Raw genomic sequence first — 20,253 nt, 5'->3', positions numbered from 1 at the left:
CTGGAAGGAGACATTGCTGTTGAGTTTTTCAACTGTATTTTATTGGTGATTTAAGCATCACAAGCTGAGTGCCATTTAGTTCCAATATACTAGAGAGAAGGCAGACATCTCTACAATTGGAGCCCGGTCTCACTCCAAAGTCGTCAAAATTCAGGGCTTTGGCAGTGACTTGCAGCCAACCACTTGCTTTTGTTGCCTTGTTTGTTGTAGAAAGGAAAAGAAAACGTCAATTTGTGGTGTTGTACCAATGTAGTGCACTTATTTTGAAAGAGTCTGTATATAAATGGTAAATTTCCTGTGAAAACGGAAGTGTGTCTTGAAAGAAGACAATGCATGTAACAGGCAGAACGTGACACGGCGTCCCAGAACATCAACAACCAACGCACCCAGGGTACCTTGCACTTTGTATGTGGACGTGGAAAGTCCATGACCAAGCACTTCAATGTGTGATGCGCCTGGAGTGAGAATGTGTTGACAATTGATATCTCCAACCCTCTGCAACTCACTAAAACAATCGCGACTGATAAATAGCACTACAGGTAAGAGAGAAATGTGTATTTTTGATTTTTGGGTGACCTGTCCCTTTAAAACACCAATAAACATACAAGGAGGACGATACCACCACTTCAGTGGAACTATTATGTGTTTCAAGTGGCATTTGATCGATAGTAACTCCTATTTGAGAACAGCTGTGTTATCTTGTCTAAATGGAGGAATTTCCTTATCGACTATAAAACTAAAAATATAAACCCATTTCGGTTCCTTTGTAATTTCATTACAGATGTTGGTCTGACTGACTGCAGGGCTCTTTTTCCAATGAGCGCCATTTCCTCAGTGCAATTACATAATTGATGGCAGCCAGAGTGCTAGCCTGAACCCAAGTGCAAATTAGAGAAAGAGTTCTAATCTGGAGGTTTTGCATGTAAAGCAAATATTTGCATCACAAGGAGTTGGCATAACATCCTCTGATCAGCTGATTACCATAGTGATGAGAATCTTCAAAGGGAAAACTTTCTTCTTCGGGGGTTGAGCTCAAAGTTATAGATTATAAGCTGCAATATTGACTGTCTCTGAGGGCATGTTCTGCTCAGCAGCAGGAATATGGGACACTCCACTGTTGATTATAATGAAGTGGGGGAAAAGGCAAAAGCTTACTTTTGGAAGAAGGGGGAAAAAACGAGAAGCAGCCTCTTTTTGACAGAGCTCATTATCTTCTCTGAAGGTGTTGGAGGCTTTAAAAAGCAGCAGCAGAGAGGAGTAGGGAAGTTGGAGATGGAATATCCAGAGAGGCTGGAGATTTGTGATGTGATGAGCTTTATACTGTGGGGGATCCATTTCTTAATTATTCCTCTAGGACAGCCATTTCCCCTCTATTCCCCGGCTATAAAACACCCTCCATATGGCACCTTTGGCAAAGGGCATGATTCTGCTCCTCAACAGGCAGGCATCAGGGGTGAGCCAGGCCATCTGAAATGTGCTGACACCTCACTTTCTGGAATGGTTAACGGGGTGGAGGTAATGGGAGGAGTGGGGAGGAGGGAATAGTGTGTGCAAAGGAATTGTCCCTTATTCTTTTTACTGCAACAGATGCTGCCTCCATGCTCTTAATCACACACTGTAAGTTAATATTAGTCATCGGACACCCTCTCTAGGGAGAAGTGGGGAATGGGGGGGTTGCTGTTTCAGTTAAATGATGAAAAAGTAAAAAAGGGTCTTGAATGCCCTGCCGCAGTCCGTTTTGTGGTGTGGGGCCGATGCCAGACATCCCTCTCTCCCCCTCGCTCTTTCTGATACTGCTACTCAGCACTGCAGCACTGTAGCAACAGGATGGATCTCTCCCTTAATGTGTGTGTGCGTGTTCGAGAGAGGGAGACAAAACGCGAGAGAGGGAGTCGCAGATATGAAAATGAAGTCAGAGCATGTCAGCAGGACAGCAACATGCAGAGCCGATATTGAGATAACAAGCATGTTGAAACGGGAGAGAAGGCTGTAAAGAAACGCAGCGGCTCGGACACCCCTCAGAAGATTTTTGCATCCATTTGTTTTGGGAGGGTGTTGAAACGGGGTGGCATGCTGCCAGTGATGAGCTCTTGTCTGTGTGTGAGTGTGTATGTGTGTGTGTGAGAGAGACAGAGAGAGTCACTTCATCAGATGTGTCTTACAAAGTGAGGACAGAACATTTCCCTGAAGTCCAGCATTTGTTGGTGATTTTTCACAGTAGAAAGTGCCGCTACTCTCCGTTACTGTCATGCTACGGCTGCAGTGACGGCGCAGAGACGCTGAAATATTGAAGACCAGGAAACACAGACCAAATGAGAGCAGACTGGGCTTTGTGAGAGAGAATAATAATGACAATCTAAGCACGTAAACACGTTAGAAGAAACCTTAAATACATGTATGAACCTGAAAATTGGCACCATAGGTCCTCTTTAAATAATCAAAAATGTTGAGAGGTCAGACATTGATTTTGCAAAAGTGGGCGGTATTGATACTTCTTTTTTTTGATGAGAAAACATTTGACATTGCTTTGCTTGACTTTTCCAGGACCCCGAACCAGTTCAGCCCTCCTTCCTATACTCCTTCGCACCAAATGCAGAGGTCCCTTTCATCTCCCGATAATCTGCAGAAGCATGTCATGGTAACCTTTTTTTTTTTTTTTTTACTTTTATGATGACACAGCACCACACAGTCATGATAGATTTTATGGTTCCTATTTTAATACGTCGCGTGTTCAGACCTGCTCTTTGCTTGTTTTTATTTAAACTGTGCCTCTGCTCCTCTTTAACAAGTGAAGAGATGTCTACACTGTGTAATTTGACAGGAATAGAAACAAGCTTTTTGGCCTCAGTGAACTGTATAAAACACGGGTCATGTTATCTGTCTTCTCCTTCATCTGTAGATGAACAACATGATGTGGCAGCTCCACCTGCAGCAGCTTGAGCAGTTGAACGGCAACTTCTCCAAGCCTCTGCAGAGGCAGACGTCTGCAGGTGGAAATTCCGGCGGAGGCGGCTCAAGGCAGCACGACAGCTCCCCCTATCGGCATCCATCCCACACGAACAGCGGTAACAGAAATCAGCGCTACGCAGATGACCACGGTCAAGGCCGTCACCAGCAACACGGCCACAGCCGGGACAACTATCACCATCAGAACGACAGGAGCGCCAACCGCCACCATGACAGCAGAGGTGGCAACAGACATCACGATGATAGGGGTAACCGTGGCTACCAAGATAACAGATGGCGACGGTACTGAGACACCGGAAAGACTTCAATTCTTCACAAAATTACGGACAGCTCACTACAACATGTCATAAATGTTGACAGACTCACATGTATACTCAGGTTGTTTGTACATGATCCTGCTAGTTTGAAGATTTGATATTTTATGCCTTAGACAGACTTTTGTTTACTTTTAAGGCATTTTTAAATTTGTACAGTTCGTCGTGTGAGTTTTTCCTCACAGATGTTTTGAGCTAAGAGCAAGGGCAGAAAAAATCAGACATGACTGGTGGTCATTTTGGAAGTATGAGGAAAAAAACATGTATTTAAAAAAAAGATTTAGGCTTTTGGCAAGTTTTATGTTATGCAAAAAGTATTTAAATGGTGCTCCTAGAAATTCTTCAGGTACTTTGCAAAAAAGAACAAAAGTTCCAGCTAAAGATTCCACCAGCACCACCTTTACGGCAAGAGGGCACCATCCTTTCTTAATGTTATATCTATTGACCTTGCTCTTTCTAAAAAAAACTGGCTTTATTTTATTTTTTTATTCTGAGTCTGTAAGACAAACTGTTTTAAAATGCAACATTTTCATTATTATAAAGCTCCTTTCATTTGACTGTCGCACTGTCTTTCATGTGGCCACACCACAAATGCCTGGGTCTTGACTACATCGTGAATGCTATTTACAGCTCTTTGTGTATGCACTAAGCTAAGTGAGCTATTGTATGTTGATGCTACATGCAGTAATGCATGCACACATGGCCTTATCTGCACCTATAAATGGCCCTGGGTGTAACTAATATGCTTGTGCACTGGGTTATGGAGTAATCTACAGGTGGCGCCACACACATCCTTTTATTGAATCAATTAAGATGGTAAATATAACTGAGCCACATGATCAGCTCCTACATTTGACCTTTCTATTTAGGATGCCTTCAAGTCTTTACATGGATTTGACACCCAGCCTGCTCACTTGACAGCACACAATTATGTTAAGGTTTATTTCATGTTCCCCACAGTTGAGCACGGTACTATCTCTGTTGTCTTTTATCAGAAGAGTCTTAACACCACTTTGCAAATGGCGCAGGTTTTTGTCAATTTGCAGATATGAAAGAATTGTCCCATCCCAGAATTAGCAGCACTTTGATCCTGAACATCTCATGTTGCGATCAGCCTTTCGGCGTTGATGCCTTGGTGTCTCTATTCGGACTTGCTTACAACGAAGTGATGATCAAATCCCTTAATGTCCGCGTCAGGGTCATAATCTACCCTTCCGAAAGTGCTTATGCCACCGACACAGGCTCCCCGCGCAGTATCGACAACTACATCCCCCAATAAATCTCCCGGTGTCCAAAAGTGGAGGTGCATTTGCACCCTCCGCACTAAGCTCTGTGTCTTGCCTGTAATCTGCCTCGTGTCAGATTGCATCCTGATGCTCTCAAATCGCTCTAATAGAGAGTATCCTCTGCTCGGTGTCAGTACTAGGAAGGCCCTTATTACGCTTCTGGCTGTGGCATAACTCTTTTAATTGGTTGATCTGGCTGGCGTCTCCAACCCTGGAGCAGGCGGATTAGAGAGGCCGCTCAGTAGCCGCTCCTGTGTGGACTTATATAGAAGCGTGTCTGCTGAAATGATCCACTTCCAAACATCCAGAGACCCTCCCTCTGTAGCAGACCCGCAACGCAAACCACAAGTGACAAGATGCCTGCAGCCTTGAGTCCCGGATCTTGGCACCACCTCAGGTCGATGGGTTCATAGTGCCACAGTAGCCCGAGATATAGGCCTAATTTAGTTAGTCATAGTCTGTGGAAGAACATTTGGAAGAAGCCCACGGGCCTAACTGCACAATTTCCTCTGTAAAAACTTCCAAAAATGAGCTTCATGCAATGTAATGAAAGAATAATTTACAAAAAACAATTATCAGAAAAGTATAACATTTTAGTTTAAATATTTTGTGTTTAAAATTTTAAGGTGAACTTTTAGCACCTCTTTTTTTATATATACATTTCTGCACTGACTTCCCTCTGCACCCCCCTCAAAGTAAAATACACTCCACAGCAGTTGTTCTCATCTCCCCCTCTTTGATCAAGCCATCAAACCTCTGAACAAGAAGCCGATCTTTCCCATGCACAGCTCCCATATTTCCTCCTCCATAATCCTCCCACACTTTGAACACGACGGCTCCGGGAGACACGAGCCTCCACTGAGTTGCACGTATTCCCAATGCTTCTGATGATAATCGGTTCCCCTCCTGAGGACACAGACTGTACTTGAAACTCTACCTGCACCGGGGGTTCCTCACGGGGATTATTTGTGTTATATTATAGTTAAATTACAACCTGTAAATAGTTAAAAAAAAAAAAAAAAAAAGACCTCCTCTATTTAGTTTCCAAAACAAATGGGCTGCCTGCTCAAAGCTGCAACACCCGAAAGAGTTTCCACAGATAGAAAATAAGAAAATAAACAGCAATTTGTCATATAAACATCACTAAAAGGCAGATTTATGGAAAAATAAAAAATGCAAAAAAGGTTTCTGTCATGGTTTCCCCTGTCAAGTAAACTGAACGTGCCAGTATGAGAGGTATTTCCTCACACTAATGTCAGACTCATCAGCCCGGAGCCGACACTGATACTTTCTCTTAAAGCCTGTCTGATTTGACTGCAAAATAATATTCATAAAATATATTTTTATCTTCGATTAAAACCCTAATGTATGCCAAGACAGAGCCTGGAATATAAACTACAGGTACTCCTGTTTTTATTTCGCGGCAGCCTATTTTATTTAAGATATCAAAAAGAGAGATATTTCTACTCATTCAGTGTGCATTCACGCCATGCGCGCGCACTCAGTTGTTAATAGTAATTATTATAATAATTTATGACTGCATCAGTTTCCTTGAAAACGACATTTCCGACTTGGCCTTTAACTGCAGCTCTGCTAACTGAGTTTTTGCTTCTTTAATAAAAGTAAACTAAATGTTGGTGTTTTTATTATATAGGAACAAGAACAATCATATTTTGCGACAAATGTTGTTATTTTAATTATTATTATCACGTTAAATACTAACAATAATTACACAATTTAAATAATAATCAAAATAAAGTTTATATAGTTTAATTTGCCATTCTAAGTGTAACTAAATGGACACAATGACGTTATTAAACCGACACCGAAATAAATAAAGAAAAACAAAGACGGAAAGAAAGACAAAGGAGGAATGAGAGAGAAAGAAAGAAGGAAAGAAAGAAAAGTATTTTTCCTTGTGACACTATTAGTTTAATTCTCCTTTTTTTCAGCATAAATGTTAAGTTTAAAAAATAAATTGAAATAATAGACTGTGTGGACTAATGCACGTTTTAAGCGACTTTTAAAAAAAGTTCATTTAATTAGAAAATAATTCACAGGCGGGTAATCAATAGCTAAAATATTAATAACTGATAAAGTCAAATAATTTAACTTAAACGCTTTAAACAAGAAGCGGCACGATTTTAGCTCCAAATGACTCATATCACGAGTCTTTCGATCTGAAACTTTAATAGCCTGAATATTCCGTTTAAAATTGACTATTTGTATTGATTAGGCTACATTAGTTTTATTTTTCTGTTGCAATATGACCTAATTCACAACTTCTAGAGGGGAATTAACAAGTTGCGCAACTAATATGTAAAATAAATCACAGACAGAGAGAGAGAGAAGTTTTCAGTGGTGGGGGAGTGTTTGGGAGGTGGTCATGTGTATGTACAGTACATGAATGTATCTGTGACAGAGAGACAGGGGAGGGAGGGAGGGAGCAGGGTTAGATGGAGCAGCAGAGATGTGTTCAGGGATGGTTTATATAGCAGTGGGTGTGCGCACAGCTCGCACTCAGTTCATTACCACTGTGGCGCGCTGCGCAGCTCAAGTTGAAGGCTACTGATCTCCACCACGACACTTGAGGGAAAGCTTAAACTGCATTCTGAAAGGCAAACAATGAATTATTCAAACGCATGAACTGCAGCAGTCGCGTGTGCCACACGGTTCAAGCCGCACAACGTTAGATATTAGTGAACAAAAACCTTATATTGCGCAGCGACGACAGCGCACGGCGCACAGGGACAGATCATGCACTGTCAAGCCGAGTTGAGGCTCTCCTCCCCCGGACAGCTGAAGGCTGCCAGGCGGCGCTACAAGACTTTCATGATTGATGAGATCCTCTCCAAGGAGACTTGTGATTATTTTGAGAAACTTTCACTCTACTCGGTGTGTCCTTCGCTTATTGTGCGGCCGAAGCCTCTTCATTCATGCTCGGGTAAGAGGACTCTCTTTTATATATGTGTGTGTGTGTGTGTCGGTGTGTGACCAATTACGAAACAGAAGAATAGATAAACGTAACAAGGCAGTTGTTTCAATTTGCAGATTTGTGGGAAAGCGAGAAAAGGTTATTTGGAGATCCTGACACTTTTACGCATGAGATGAATGCCATTATTAGAGGGATGTTGTATTTAAAATTAAAAAGGATGACACATTTTAATGGTGCATGGGTCAAGAAATGTGAATTTACAGTACAGAGACTTTACAACCGATATCAGATGGGTTAAATGTACATTGTATTTAAGTGTGTGGTGGGTTATACTGGTGACAAAACTGGTGTAGTGCCAAAAAGTTGTGATAACCAATAATTCCCTCTGGCTTCACTGTGCGTATGGGAATATTTGTCACCATTACGTATCCTTAGTTGCTCCTCTTAGTCATTTGAATTTGTAGGTGTGCATCAGAAGTATCTTCACATGAATCACAATTAATATATGCACGCTTCCTCCCAAAGTTGCAACACCTTCCTCACTCTGTGCTTCACATTATAAATCACTGCAGCTGAACGTTTAAAATCAAAGACGTGCGGTCGCCTGAGCGAGGCTTCGGGGCTTTTGCTGAACTGATGAATGACTGAATTGATAATAGTTACACATAAAGGTCAATGGAGTGGCAGTGGGACAGATAAAAAAGTGAAATCTTACTCTGGAAGCCAGTGGTTACTTTGCTTCAAACTGTATTTGGTCTAATTTCATTTTAGTAATAGTTATTCTTCTTAACCAGAGGCCTTCCTTAATGAGTTTTTGTGCTGCTGGACATTTAAAAATTGAGATGATTGTATCTTGATAGTGTTAAAAAGTTACAGCGAGGTTGGTCACACCACCCTGCAAAAAATGAATTATACTGCACACTGATTTATCATGATTGACATGGACGGAAATACAGAATGCAAACTTACAAATGCTTGATCCAATCACTGCACTTTAAAGCTGATTCCCTTTGAATGATAATCCCTCTCCTCCCAACTGTTACAAGCCCCATGAAGTGCTTCCTCTCATTTTCCTTTCAGTAAGATGGTTAGAATTACCCAGATCCCTCCATGAGATACTGATTGACAGACTGGCATATTCTGCAGCCTTTAGCTGTGTCTTGAAGTTGTCAAAAATGACCAAAATAGCAGGACAAAGCTCAGCTGGCACAGCACATGCTACCTTGTCAAAACAAAACCCATTCTCAATTGTAATTCCAGATGAATCCAAACAACTGAAAGGCTACTGCACACTCTAGTAACCATTAGGATAATTGCTCCAAAGTCTGAAATAATAGCCACTGCAATTTGATGATGACAGCGGCGGAGGGTTAAAAATAGGCGAAGCGATTCCCTCATCCCTCTGATATGGATTGGTGTATGTGAGAGGGCACTATGACTGGGCTTTGGCACCCCTCTGTTCGGATGGATAGAGTAACCCGCCCTGCATATCAGAACACTGTGCCCACCACTTATTTGTAGCTGCGGGGGTGTGAGACACAGTATATTCCCTAACATCAATGGCTTTTAGTGCTGGATATAGAAGCTGGCAGGCTTGCACGTCCTGGGACACAGAGAGGCGGCTGGCCCCTGCGTGGTCCCTGAACAGTGAAAGTTGACTTCTTCATTCTGCAAAGGAAGGGATGCTATAACATCCTGCGACCAGCGGAGGCCGCTGAAAGACAGTGATGCCAATAATGTTGCCTGGAGGAGTTGACGACAAATTAATTGTTGGTTCTGTATTGTTTATTACTGGTATGCCACTCAAACATACCAACATAATTGTCTTCCTGTGTTTTGTGCTGTGACACTGTATTGTGAGTCTCAGTCTAGTTTTAATTATCTGTAATGAAATACAGAGCGTAATTATGTAGGGTAAAAGTGGCTAATAATCTTGGCGCTAATTCTCTGTCAGTTACAGCGAGATCAGAGACAATGAGATCTGACCTGGTGCTGAACACTGAGCGACGTAATGGCAGGTTACAATATTTCATTTGGAGGCCCATCTCTCAGCAGGACCCAGGGCAGGGCTTTTAGTGGTGCTTTCTGGAAGAGGTGAGAGAGATTAAGATCAACTGTGGTGTAATCTCACCTGACAGCATGATGAAAAATAAAAACAAAAAAAAAGAAAGCGGGAGTGTGTGCAGCCCGAGGGCCGCTGCGTACTGGTTTGGTACTGGCTGAGGGCTTACAGCAGAAATCCAAGTGAGCAAAAGGGTTTTCATCCCATCTTAAACCTTAAACCACTGCAGACAATAAAGTCTCCCATTAAGCATAAAGCCGGCTTGAGAAGGTTGATTACACTCATGTCAGCACACACAGGCAAGTATGCACACACACAAAGACAAAATGAACGCACATCTTCCATCTTCAGGGAAGGATAACGTTTGACAGCCTGTCACCTCCCTGTCATTTCCCACTGCCATCAGATTTTCCTATCTTGACAGAGCATCAGTGATAAATCAGTTCGAAACTACAGGCCTACAGGAGCACCAGCGTGGCTCAGGCAGGGTTCCGATTAAATAGTTAATGTCTACGTTTAATGTAATGCTAGACGCACAGCTTCAGCCACAGAAGTTTGTCAGTGTGCCTGGGAAAATACTGACAATTAATCTCCTGACACTTTCCTTCTCCCATTTGTTAAGGACTGACATTAAATTGCTCCAATCTGTCATGTCCTGAAGGTGAATGATTCTAATTAAAGCAATACATTAGGACAGATAAAGGCGCTGTGTGGCCTGTTGCCCCTCCCACACAGGTAGTGTTTGATTTGTGCTTCAAGGACAAAGCCAAAAAAACAAAACCTGTTTAATTGAGTAGCTCCTTGGCTGTCACCACACAGTTCATACCCAAAACATTCACCTTCACTAGTCATAGCTAAGCAATGAATCATCCATGTCAGCATCCCATTGACAAAAAAAGAAGTATAGATGCTATGATAAGGAGTGGACTGGTGCAGGAAATATGGTTCATTTAAAAAGCCGTGTGTCGTAATAGCTGCATGATCAACAGAGTAAACTGTTGGTATTAAAAGGAATGTTTAACAAACGGCTCCTCTTGATCTATTCTCAGCGGGTATGTCTTCTGTAATGGTCCCCAGAAGCACTTGTGTCGGTCCTTACATTCCGACTGTGATTATCAACAGTATCAGTGTGCACGGGGCTGAGTTGCACCCTTGCAGCTACTCAAACAGTTTATTTGTAGACTATTGACAGGACACTGGCACTTGTCAACAACATGTCAGAGAGACAGCTTCGCTGTCAGTGGAAAGTCACCACGACGGCTGACATTTCCCTCTCTGCTGTCTCTCTCCGGCGCTCCCTCAAAGGGACTGTCCGGAGACAACTTCAAGCTCTCTGTTGACAAGCGATTTCCTGACCATCGTGAAGACAAACTGAGATGTTTTCCCCCGCTGTGACACAAGTGACACTCTCCCTTCACTGTTGTACCTCATGTGAAATTCCTCCTATAACAGAACATTAGATGTGGTGATTCACTGATATCAGAAACACTTACACAGAGCTGATTCGCAGAGAGAAAAACGGAGAGCAACATAAATGGAGAGCAAGAGAAAAAGGTCTTCTTGTCTAGACTTGTAGCGATAGCAGCAATCTCACGTCGGAGGATTAGTGATGACCTCAGCGCCTTACCATGATGTCATGATGAGCCCAAGGCAGTGTCTGGTGTGTCTGTGTGTGTGTGTGTCTGACTGTATGTATGTGCGTCGAGCAACTGGGCCTACCTGCATGTGTACTTGTGTGCAGTACTTAACGCTCCTCATGCTAATAGTGGGGTACAGTGTACACATTATGTGTAAGTGTTCATGTCCTTTACTGTTAGAGTAGAAACAGAGACATGCTCAACCTTCTATATATATGTATATACTTCTGATAACAGAAAACAAGCACGAAACAGCAATAAAAAAAAAAAAAAAATCAACATCTGACTTTATGTCTCCTGTGGTCATTGGTGCCTGTGTACATGTGTGTCTGTGTGTTTCTTGAGGTCGATGAGAGATTAAGGAGATGGCTCCACCACAGACCAGCAACACACATGTTGTGTTGTGTGTCTGTGTGCGAAAACCTCCTATTTCTCCTGCTCCATTGCAGCCTTTTATCTCCCCTATATCTTCCCCCTCCACTCCCATAATCCCCTGCCCATGTCCTCTCTGCTGCTCCTTATCAGCCCGGGCGTTACAGTCTGCCCCGTGCTCGGTTGGCTTGTAAATTTTGGTCAAGGGATTGATTTTATATTTGAAGCCGTAAGGATTTTTTCTGGCAGATATTATATTCACTTTGGTCGACCTCGCCGCATCCTCTCGGCCAACCTCCTGGTCTCCTTCCCTCCCATCTCGGCTCCAGACAAGTGTTGGTTTTTTTATTGATTCTGGCGTCTCGCTGCTTCTGTCTGTGCTGATGAAGAGCGAAAAATGTGTGTGTTTGTGACTGGGTAGATGTGTAAGAGTGAGGGAGAAAAGTTTATTAGCTGAACTGTTTGATTTAGTTTTGGGGGATTTTATTACAGCTCATTGTGTGCGCGTGTGTGTACATCATGCTGTCAGACTCGGTGTGTGGGTTTGTGCTGGGAAGCCGGTTATTATTTAACAACCTCTGAAAAATAATCATTCATTTGAAGGGTTCAGAGGAGCGGTGTAAAACACAGTCTGCGTCATTGGGATCACAGCCCTCTACATGGAGGAGGTCAAAAGCAAAACACTTTTCACAGCAAACACAGGGCGATTAAAAATGAACCTGTCCAAGCAATTACAGCCGGTCGATAATGGTACAACTGAGGTGAGAGGCACATAAGAGCTCACTAAAAACTCCCAGTGATTCAAAAGGATATAATCTTCCTCTTTTTACACTGCATTTCTCTGTCGACTGACGCACTGTCTCTGCTCCTCCAGGCTCCTCGTCACTACGCGCCTACCCTCTCCTCTCGGTGATCACGCGGCAGCCCCCCAACCTGCCCTTGCACCTCCCTCAACCGTCATCTCCGGGCGGGGTCCCCTCACACCTGCTCTCCCCGCAGCATCCACGAGGCTCCGAGCCCTCGCCCAGCCAGACGCCCCTCAGCATCAGCAGTGAGTCAGAAACAGAGCGCAGCACGCCCCGCCTGAAGAAGCCACGGCGTAGCCGCACCATCTTCACTGAGCTGCAGCTGATGGGCCTGGAGAAGAAGTTCCAGAAGCAGAAGTACCTGTCCACACCTGATAGGTCAGTATAGTTGAGATACTCACATCTGATTGGATAGGTCTAAGTAGTCTGTTGTACATGCAGGAAAACACACACCAACTGCACAAAACACATTAAAATAAGAAGGTAAATCATGCCTGCCAACCTCACAGCTACCTAAAACAAAAAAAGAAAGCAAACTACCAATGTGTAAAACTAATACCACAGTTAAGATTTCAACCTGATGTAAAAAATTACCAGAGTTGTATAAGCGTCACTCAACTGTGACGTTTTGAAAACCTGCCTACCTGGCATACAGAGCATTTCTAAAGTACAGTACATGCACATGCACATGCACACACACACACACTCCCAAAGCCGCAACTGCAATTATCGAGCAGTGGTTAACCTAACATCATAATTTTTGATTTATCCTGTGGGGAATGTCTCATGTAATGTGAATTTGTCTAAGCCAGAGCATTACCTCAGCATTCTAGTTGAGACAAGAGTAACGTTTTAACCCTGAGCTCTCGAACAGCAGAAAGCCCCAACAAAGAAACACTGCCTTATTCAAGAGAGCGAGGACGGGGGCCAACACAAGCAAACAGAAATGTATTACATTGATTTACTGCCAATCATTTCACACATGTGCAGGTGTATATAAAGGACACTGCTACAATAAGATGAAGTAATCTACATGTTAATATCTGTGTCTTAAATTCCATGCTGCGGGTCATTTTTGGGACCTGACATGAGGTTAGACTATATTTTCCAGTTTTATTGTGCGCCTCACATTTATATTTGGCCTGCAGGCTGCTTTTCCATTATAACCCAGAATAGTATTGAACCGTATACGTTGTAAAAAGCTTTCCATCACATGCACTGAATTTCAAACTGCTTGTGAACCTTTGCATCAAGCAGAGATTGGATGTCTGGTACACTCCACCACCATTACTCATCCATGTTTGTGTCATATGTAGATACGGAGAGTACATCAGCAGCGATTAAAATCACAAATAACTGGCTTCACTTACGGTGCGTTCATGCGTTTAGACATGCAACTAGCTACACAGACATCCCATGCATTGTATGCTCCTTGCAATGTATCTGCTTACCACATCTAATCTGAAAAGACATTAGCATATTTGGAATAAACCAGATTTATTTGTCATTCCATTTACGTCCTATCCGTAGGGAAAACTCCCACGATGCATTATTAAATATATCACATCTTGGCTTGCCTGGAGCCGTTGGAAAGGCGCCATGCCTCATCTTAAAGCAGAAGCCCCGAGGCTGAGCACAACTCAGTGATCAAAACCAACCACCCTTACGAATGGCTGTGCCAAAATACTGTGTCCTGTCAAAATATCCGATTCTGACACCGCGTTGAAAATTAATTAAATACCCAGCTGGTGGAAAAACATCAACAGAGAAAATCCCCCTTTAAAGCCCGACATCAAAGGTGCGGCGTGCTCCCCAATTTGGTTTGTTATGATCCAAAGATAACTTTTCTTTTCTCTCCCTTTTCTTGGCTTGCAACCTCTGTGGTTTTGAGTTGAGACTATGCGCGGGGGCAAGAGGATCCTAAACCAAAAATATCCCTGAAAAAGACTTATAATTATTGATATCACAGAGCAATAATGATTTTTTTTTTGCAGCTCACAATTATAATAATTAGTGTCTTCATAATCTTTACTGTCATCATCATAATCATCATGAAAAAAGGTTTTCAGTTACACCCAAGATTCCCTTGTGAAAGGTGCGAAGGTAGAACAAAATGGCGGTCTTGCAGTAGCCTGAAGGAAGGAACTCAAATACTGTTTCTGTTGCTGTGAGTGTGTGGTTTCTCTTCATTGAGAACTAATGACCATAAATAAGCGGGGTGTTTTCCTTTTCTGCAATTACTTTTCCTTGCCTGCAGTTGTTGAACTGCTACAGACTGGGGCACGCATGATTGTGGAGTTTGATAGACAGCTTGATTGCCTGTATGTCTGGTGCTTTCTGAGGCGCAGACACATACACGCACACAAAAACCACACACAGCCCTTTATGTGTAAGGTATAAGGTTATGCAGAGGATCCCTTGAATCTCCCGGGTTTGTTGTTGCTCTGCTTTTTAGATTCTGTTCACGCCTTTTCTCCATCTCGGCTTCCACTTTCACCATCAAATGGAAGTCAGTTCCTTTCACTGGTGGTGGTGGTGGTGGTGGGGGGGGGGGGGGGGGTGGAGGGGACACGACTCCCTTCATCTGACTGTTAAAGACTTTGAGAAGAGCAGGGAAGAGGAAATCTCATTTTAAAACTAACTCCCAGATAACCGCTCTTTTCCTTTACAAATGGCTGCCTTGTTCACTTTATCTGTCTCTTCCTGATGTATCACATTACACACCGTCCAATAGCCCCATTAGTCATGGATCAACACATGTGGTGGATGCATTCAGAATTCTCTCCCAACAGCTCCAATCGTCCGGCTACAAGCGCCGTGATTGGATTACTGACCTCGGTACAGATGTTTCGAGCAGTGTTTCCTGAGCTGCAGGTGTACAGTGTCAAACTCGAGGCCACTAGCAAATCAGCTTTGATGTGAGATTCAAAGACTTAAGAGTGTAAGAGAGGTCTTATACTGTACTTAAGGCTGCAATGCTGGCAAGCTCTAGGCATGGAGCTGCATTATATACCTGGTGGAAAGGTACAAACCACAATTAGTGTCAAGATTCTTATTGTTTCTGGGAAAAAAAGACAGGGATTCTACATGGTCCTTTCCAAGAAAAGTGCCTATTAGTTTAAAGCACGCATGCTACATACCCTGTTTAGGTTACCCCAACTGCAGAAAGCACATAAAAAATCCATCTAATGTGCAGTTTTTTTTCTATTTTGCAGGTTAGACCTGGCCCAGTCACTTGGTCTCACACAGCTCCAGGTGAAGACATGGTACCAAAACAGGCGTATGAAGTGGAAGAAACTGGTAAGAGACAGTTAGCAATGACTGTTGGAAAGCCTTACATGTTCCTTTGATTTCACTGCTAACACACTGATTCATGTAATGCTGATCTGAGCTATAACATTGACAGAGGTGAATAGCACAGGATGAGAGGGTGTGGTGAGAGGTCTGAGCGATGATGACGGCAGGGAGAGCAAACACTTTTGTAGCAGGGTCAACAAAAAAGACCTGAAATTAAAGACGAATGAGTGCACATGGGGGCAGCCAGCAGCCATACGTCTTCTCTTAATTACTATAATAGCGAGCATTGCCTCCGACTGCTGCCATTTATTACCAGGAGGAGTCCACTAAGATTGCCTGTGTGTTATTCTAGGTGCTCAAAGGAGGTCACGAGGCCCCGACTAAGCCCAAGGGAAGACCCAAGAAGAACTCAATTCCTACCACGGAGGAAATAGAGGCTGAAGAGCGGAGAATGAGGGAGGAAGAGGAAAGGATGAGGAGCGCGACGAAGGAGGCGGTGCTAGCTCACGGGGGAGATGCGTCTCAGCTTGAACCTCAAGATCTCAGCTCAGAAACTCACAATCCGAGTGCGGCGGTCGAGGGATCTGAGCGAGAGCCGACACTCCCCATGCAGTCAGAGACTCGCGCAGCCAGCTAAGCAAGAGCAAAACCAAAGACTGATGCCAACCTGAAAACAAATAGTGCCTCAGGATCACTGTAAAAAGCCTGTGTGGTGTGTAGAGCCATTTGCTTTAGGGATTTGACTGGAAACATATTGCTGGAACCCAATCTTTACCTAATGTAGCCTTTTTATTGTTTTGGTGTATCAGAAAATGTACCGTACAAAGAGCTAAAATGCATAGACACTGGTTGCACTGGTAAAAATCTGGCCTTTAAAAAGTGTATTTGAGCAGGTCCCTGGTATAAGGAGTGTAAATCTGTCCAGTCCAAGCAGGTCAGTCAAAGCAAAACACCACATCACCTTACTGTGCATTACAACCATGAACGATCACACACACCACTGACCCTCCAAGCTGCCTCACATAGTGCATGTGCCAAAAAAGACAAGATCTGCCTTACTGTACTTTCTCTATGTATCTCTGTATTATAAGCCACTTCACTGCCAAAAACTATCATATTAAATGGCTACAGTGCCTTGTTGGTCTCAGAGGAAAGCTTTTAAAGTGTTGATAAAATAACTATAAAATGCAAGTATATTTTTTACAGTGATTTTTCATTACATGTGCCGTTTTTTGGAGACAGAGTTGTAAAGTTTTGAAGAGCACTTCTGTGTTTACATTGGAGTTCCTCTGCAGCTTTAAGGTGCAAAAATGTGTTCACTATTTGGTCAGTAAAGCTTGCATTTTTATTTTTTTTCAATCTGAAAAGTCAATATTTCTGCCAAGCCATACACTGTATTATACTGTAGAAATGTGTACAAAGTATAAAATATATGGTCTTTTCGGATATATATGTAAAACAGTATTTTTACCGCTGTTTTAAATTGGATTAAATAGTTTGTATGTACAATGTTACTGCCGTCCCTGATCTTTTTTCTCCTTTCGTGGGAGTCGGGATGACTCTGCTTTCTGCCACGAGGCCACTAAGACTCTTAAGCTGTCAGAGATTCTCAGAGGGAATAAATCATAGCCTGTGCCAAAGATGCACAGCAAATGCTGAACATTTAAAATCTCGAAGACCTTTTCAGCCTGCAGGCTTCGCATAAGTACCCCAATCAGTATGTTAGACTTGCATTAACATAACACTGTCTTCAACTGCCTGTCACCGACTTCTCCGTACACTTCCAGCTCTATTTTCTTTCCTTGCAAAGATTTGTAATTAAAGAGTTTCCCTTTTTTGAATTATACAGATTTATTTTTATTTGTTATTGTTTCATATGAAAAGTGCAGTATTTTTCTGATGTAAATAATAATACTTGTTTGGTAAGCTTGTTTGCAGTTTTTTTTTTAGGTTTGTGTACAATCATTTTTACTATATACGAGTGTGTGTTTATGTATTTAAATGCACTTAATAAAATAGCAATCATTTAAATTCCATCTGGTATTATTTGCTGCAACTGTCCTGGTTTTGCATGCTCTGTATGCAACCGGATATTCTAACAAACTGTTTTGGTGTGTCTCTCATGAAAACAATCAACAACAATTAAAGTCGCCAACAGGATTCTTTGGTATGACTCTGACTCAGATAATTCTCAGATGCACTGTCACGTCATGCTAAGTGTGTGTAAATCAAACAGTTACAGTAGACCTGTCAGGCTGGAGTTCAGGCAGATCCATTACCGAGGAAGCCTTTGAAGATGTATTAGCTTTAGTCAAAGTTCGCCATAAATCACATTCAAGAGAACAAAGCATTTAAGCACTCTGTGTTGTGACATTTATCATCTTTATCTGTACAGCAAACAAGATGGCCTGCAGTGCACCTGAGGGCTCCTCTGTGACCCTGAGCAAGTCTGAAGTGTATTTTTAGTGCCTGATACCGGACATGGATGGTTTGAAGAGCAAACAGCGCGGGTTTGCATTGTGTAATGTGTACTGCACTTTAACGCCTTGTGTAAACATTCTCAAGTATGCTTCATATGTGTGCACGTTCAGCAGCAGAGGCCCCGACACTTCATGGAAGTATGATCGAACATTTTGCTTTTTCAGTCTGACAATAAACTTGTTTTGTCACGGGAAAAAAGTCAAAACATGCCGTCTTTTTCCACAGAACAGGTGATGGAAGAGAAAACTTTTCCGTCTTTACTTAAGTCTTTTCCTGTGCAATGCATATTTGCTGATGTAGCGTCTCATCATTCTTGTTTCAGCCTTATTAAAAGCATGATTATAAGCACAGCAGGTGAGTGTGATTACAACAAATGTGAATATGAACATACATTAATGGGATCTGGTTAAGATTTAGTGGACTTCTGCGGAACAATGCACAATGATTATATCTCTACAAATGGACAAGTATACAAGAGCCAAGTTAAAAAATGATGTAAAAAATATTTAAGAGAAACATTTTTAAGCGTTACAGGTCGTTATTGTTGGAACTGGTATTGGGAGTAATTGCTAGTATGTTAATCAATCATACTATCAAAGCTCTGTCACTGTCACCAGCATGTGGAATGTGAAAAATAAACAATGAAGGATGTTTGCATGGATTACTACCAACAGTGTGTCTCTTTTAAGGATAGACAGATACATCGGCCGGCCAATACATCGGGCCGATATTTGAGTTTTTTTACTTGTATCGGCATTGGCCGATACGCGCATGGGTTCGTGGATTTATTTTTCCCTGGCATTTTTTTTCATTTGAAAGTATGTGGTTAAGTTGAACAAAGTTGTTGAATCCTACTGTGTACAGTAGTTGTTGTTTTATTTATGCTTCAGCTTAAATATTTGTTTATTTTATAAAGACATTACTGGAAGATTTCAGAGCACTGAACTCTTTTTTATTTGAATGTATAATAATAATAATAATAATAATAATAATATTCTACCTGTTCTACCTCAACTTTCCATCTTGTTTTAGTATTTTTTACTGTTCAATAAATGTTTCTTATTTTAAACTTGAGACCTGTAATATTTGTTATCATTGTGTCATTTTTTTAATGTAAATTGAGGGAGCAAAAGCAGTATTGGCCCCAAATATCGGCTCAAGAAAATCGGCAGTCCATAATCGGTCATGGCTAAGGGTGATGGAAAAAAATCGGTATCGGCATCGGCCCTAAAAAAATCCATATCGGTCTATCCCTAGTCTCTTTCAGTGTTGCCATATTAGTCATTACCATTCATTGTCCCCATCACTTAAACTATTTAAATAACTACCTCCAACTGCCTGGTAAAAGGGACAGGCAACTTGTATTATGACTTTAAGAATGTATGCTAACAACTGTTGGCATTTACTTACAGTAGCTATTTATTTGGAATTCATTAAACTTTGATATTTAGAATTGGCCCTGCAGCTTGCCAGGCTTATGAATGAGCTGTGACTCTGCCTCGCCACCTGGTTAAATTAAGACCAAACTCACAAAAGCCTTTGGAGCCCTTTCAGTGCATCTGCCTTAATTGCAGGGAATGAGCACAAACATTTTCCTATTAAACATCCTTGAGAAAACACAGGCTCTGGCTGGCAGGCGGGGAGGCAGGTCTCCACAGGCTGGCGAGCTCCTCCAGGCTAATTGTTGTGTGGCGAGGTGAGACACTGGAGGCCTAATTGGAGAACCTGTTATTTTCTCACAGGCCCAAGTTCAGCTGTAGGTCACAGGAGTGGAGTGGTGTCAACGTTAACCCCCCCACCGCCCTCGCCCCCACACCCTCCACCCACAAAGACATCCATTGCACACCTTCACCTGTCAGCTTAGCGTACGCTCAGGCAGTTAGCGGGGGAGTGGGTGTAGCTCACAGTGTGTCACCCTCATTTGTGTCATGACAGAGGAAGTTATCTCTAAATGTTGAGTGTAGGAGCAACAGCAGGGCTTACCTAAGTCAATAAAGGCGGATGCTCACTTAAACGTGCACAATGCTCCCCATTGTCTTTCAATACGGTGGAGGAGAAGCAGTCATTGTCGGCAACGGCACGAGGGTCAGGTCCTT

The 20,253-nt window shown here is 42.4% G+C and overlaps 2 protein-coding genes across 2 annotated transcripts; both read left to right on the top strand.

The window, feature by feature from the left end:
• Positions 1–2,199: 2,199 nt before the first annotated feature.
• On the top strand, positions 2,200–3,838 carry rbm7 (RNA binding motif protein 7). The gene is made up of 2 exons (XM_049576863.1): positions 2,200–2,638; positions 2,900–3,838. Exons 1-2 carry the CDS (start codon positions 2,444–2,446, stop codon positions 3,254–3,256), a joined length of 552 nt encoding a protein of 183 aa, XP_049432820.1. The 5' UTR covers positions 2,200–2,443; the 3' UTR covers positions 3,257–3,838.
• A 3,263-nt stretch (positions 3,839–7,101) lies between these two features.
• On the top strand, positions 7,102–17,783 carry barx2 (BARX homeobox 2). Its single transcript, XM_049576862.1, has 4 exons — positions 7,102–7,511; positions 12,448–12,757; positions 15,595–15,679; positions 16,029–17,783. The coding sequence occupies exons 1-4, from the start codon at positions 7,325–7,327 to the stop codon at positions 16,311–16,313; spliced, it is 867 nt and encodes a 288-aa protein (XP_049432819.1). The 5' UTR covers positions 7,102–7,324; the 3' UTR covers positions 16,314–17,783.
• Positions 17,784–20,253: the final 2,470 nt, after the last annotated feature.

The sequence above is a fragment of the Epinephelus fuscoguttatus genome, linkage group LG5 (genome assembly GCF_011397635.1).
Source record: "Epinephelus fuscoguttatus linkage group LG5, E.fuscoguttatus.final_Chr_v1".
Lineage (NCBI taxonomy): Eukaryota > Metazoa > Chordata > Actinopteri > Perciformes > Serranidae > Epinephelus > Epinephelus fuscoguttatus.
The sequence above is the reverse complement of the archived record's forward strand: the minus strand, read 5'-3'. Positions and strand labels throughout refer to the sequence as shown.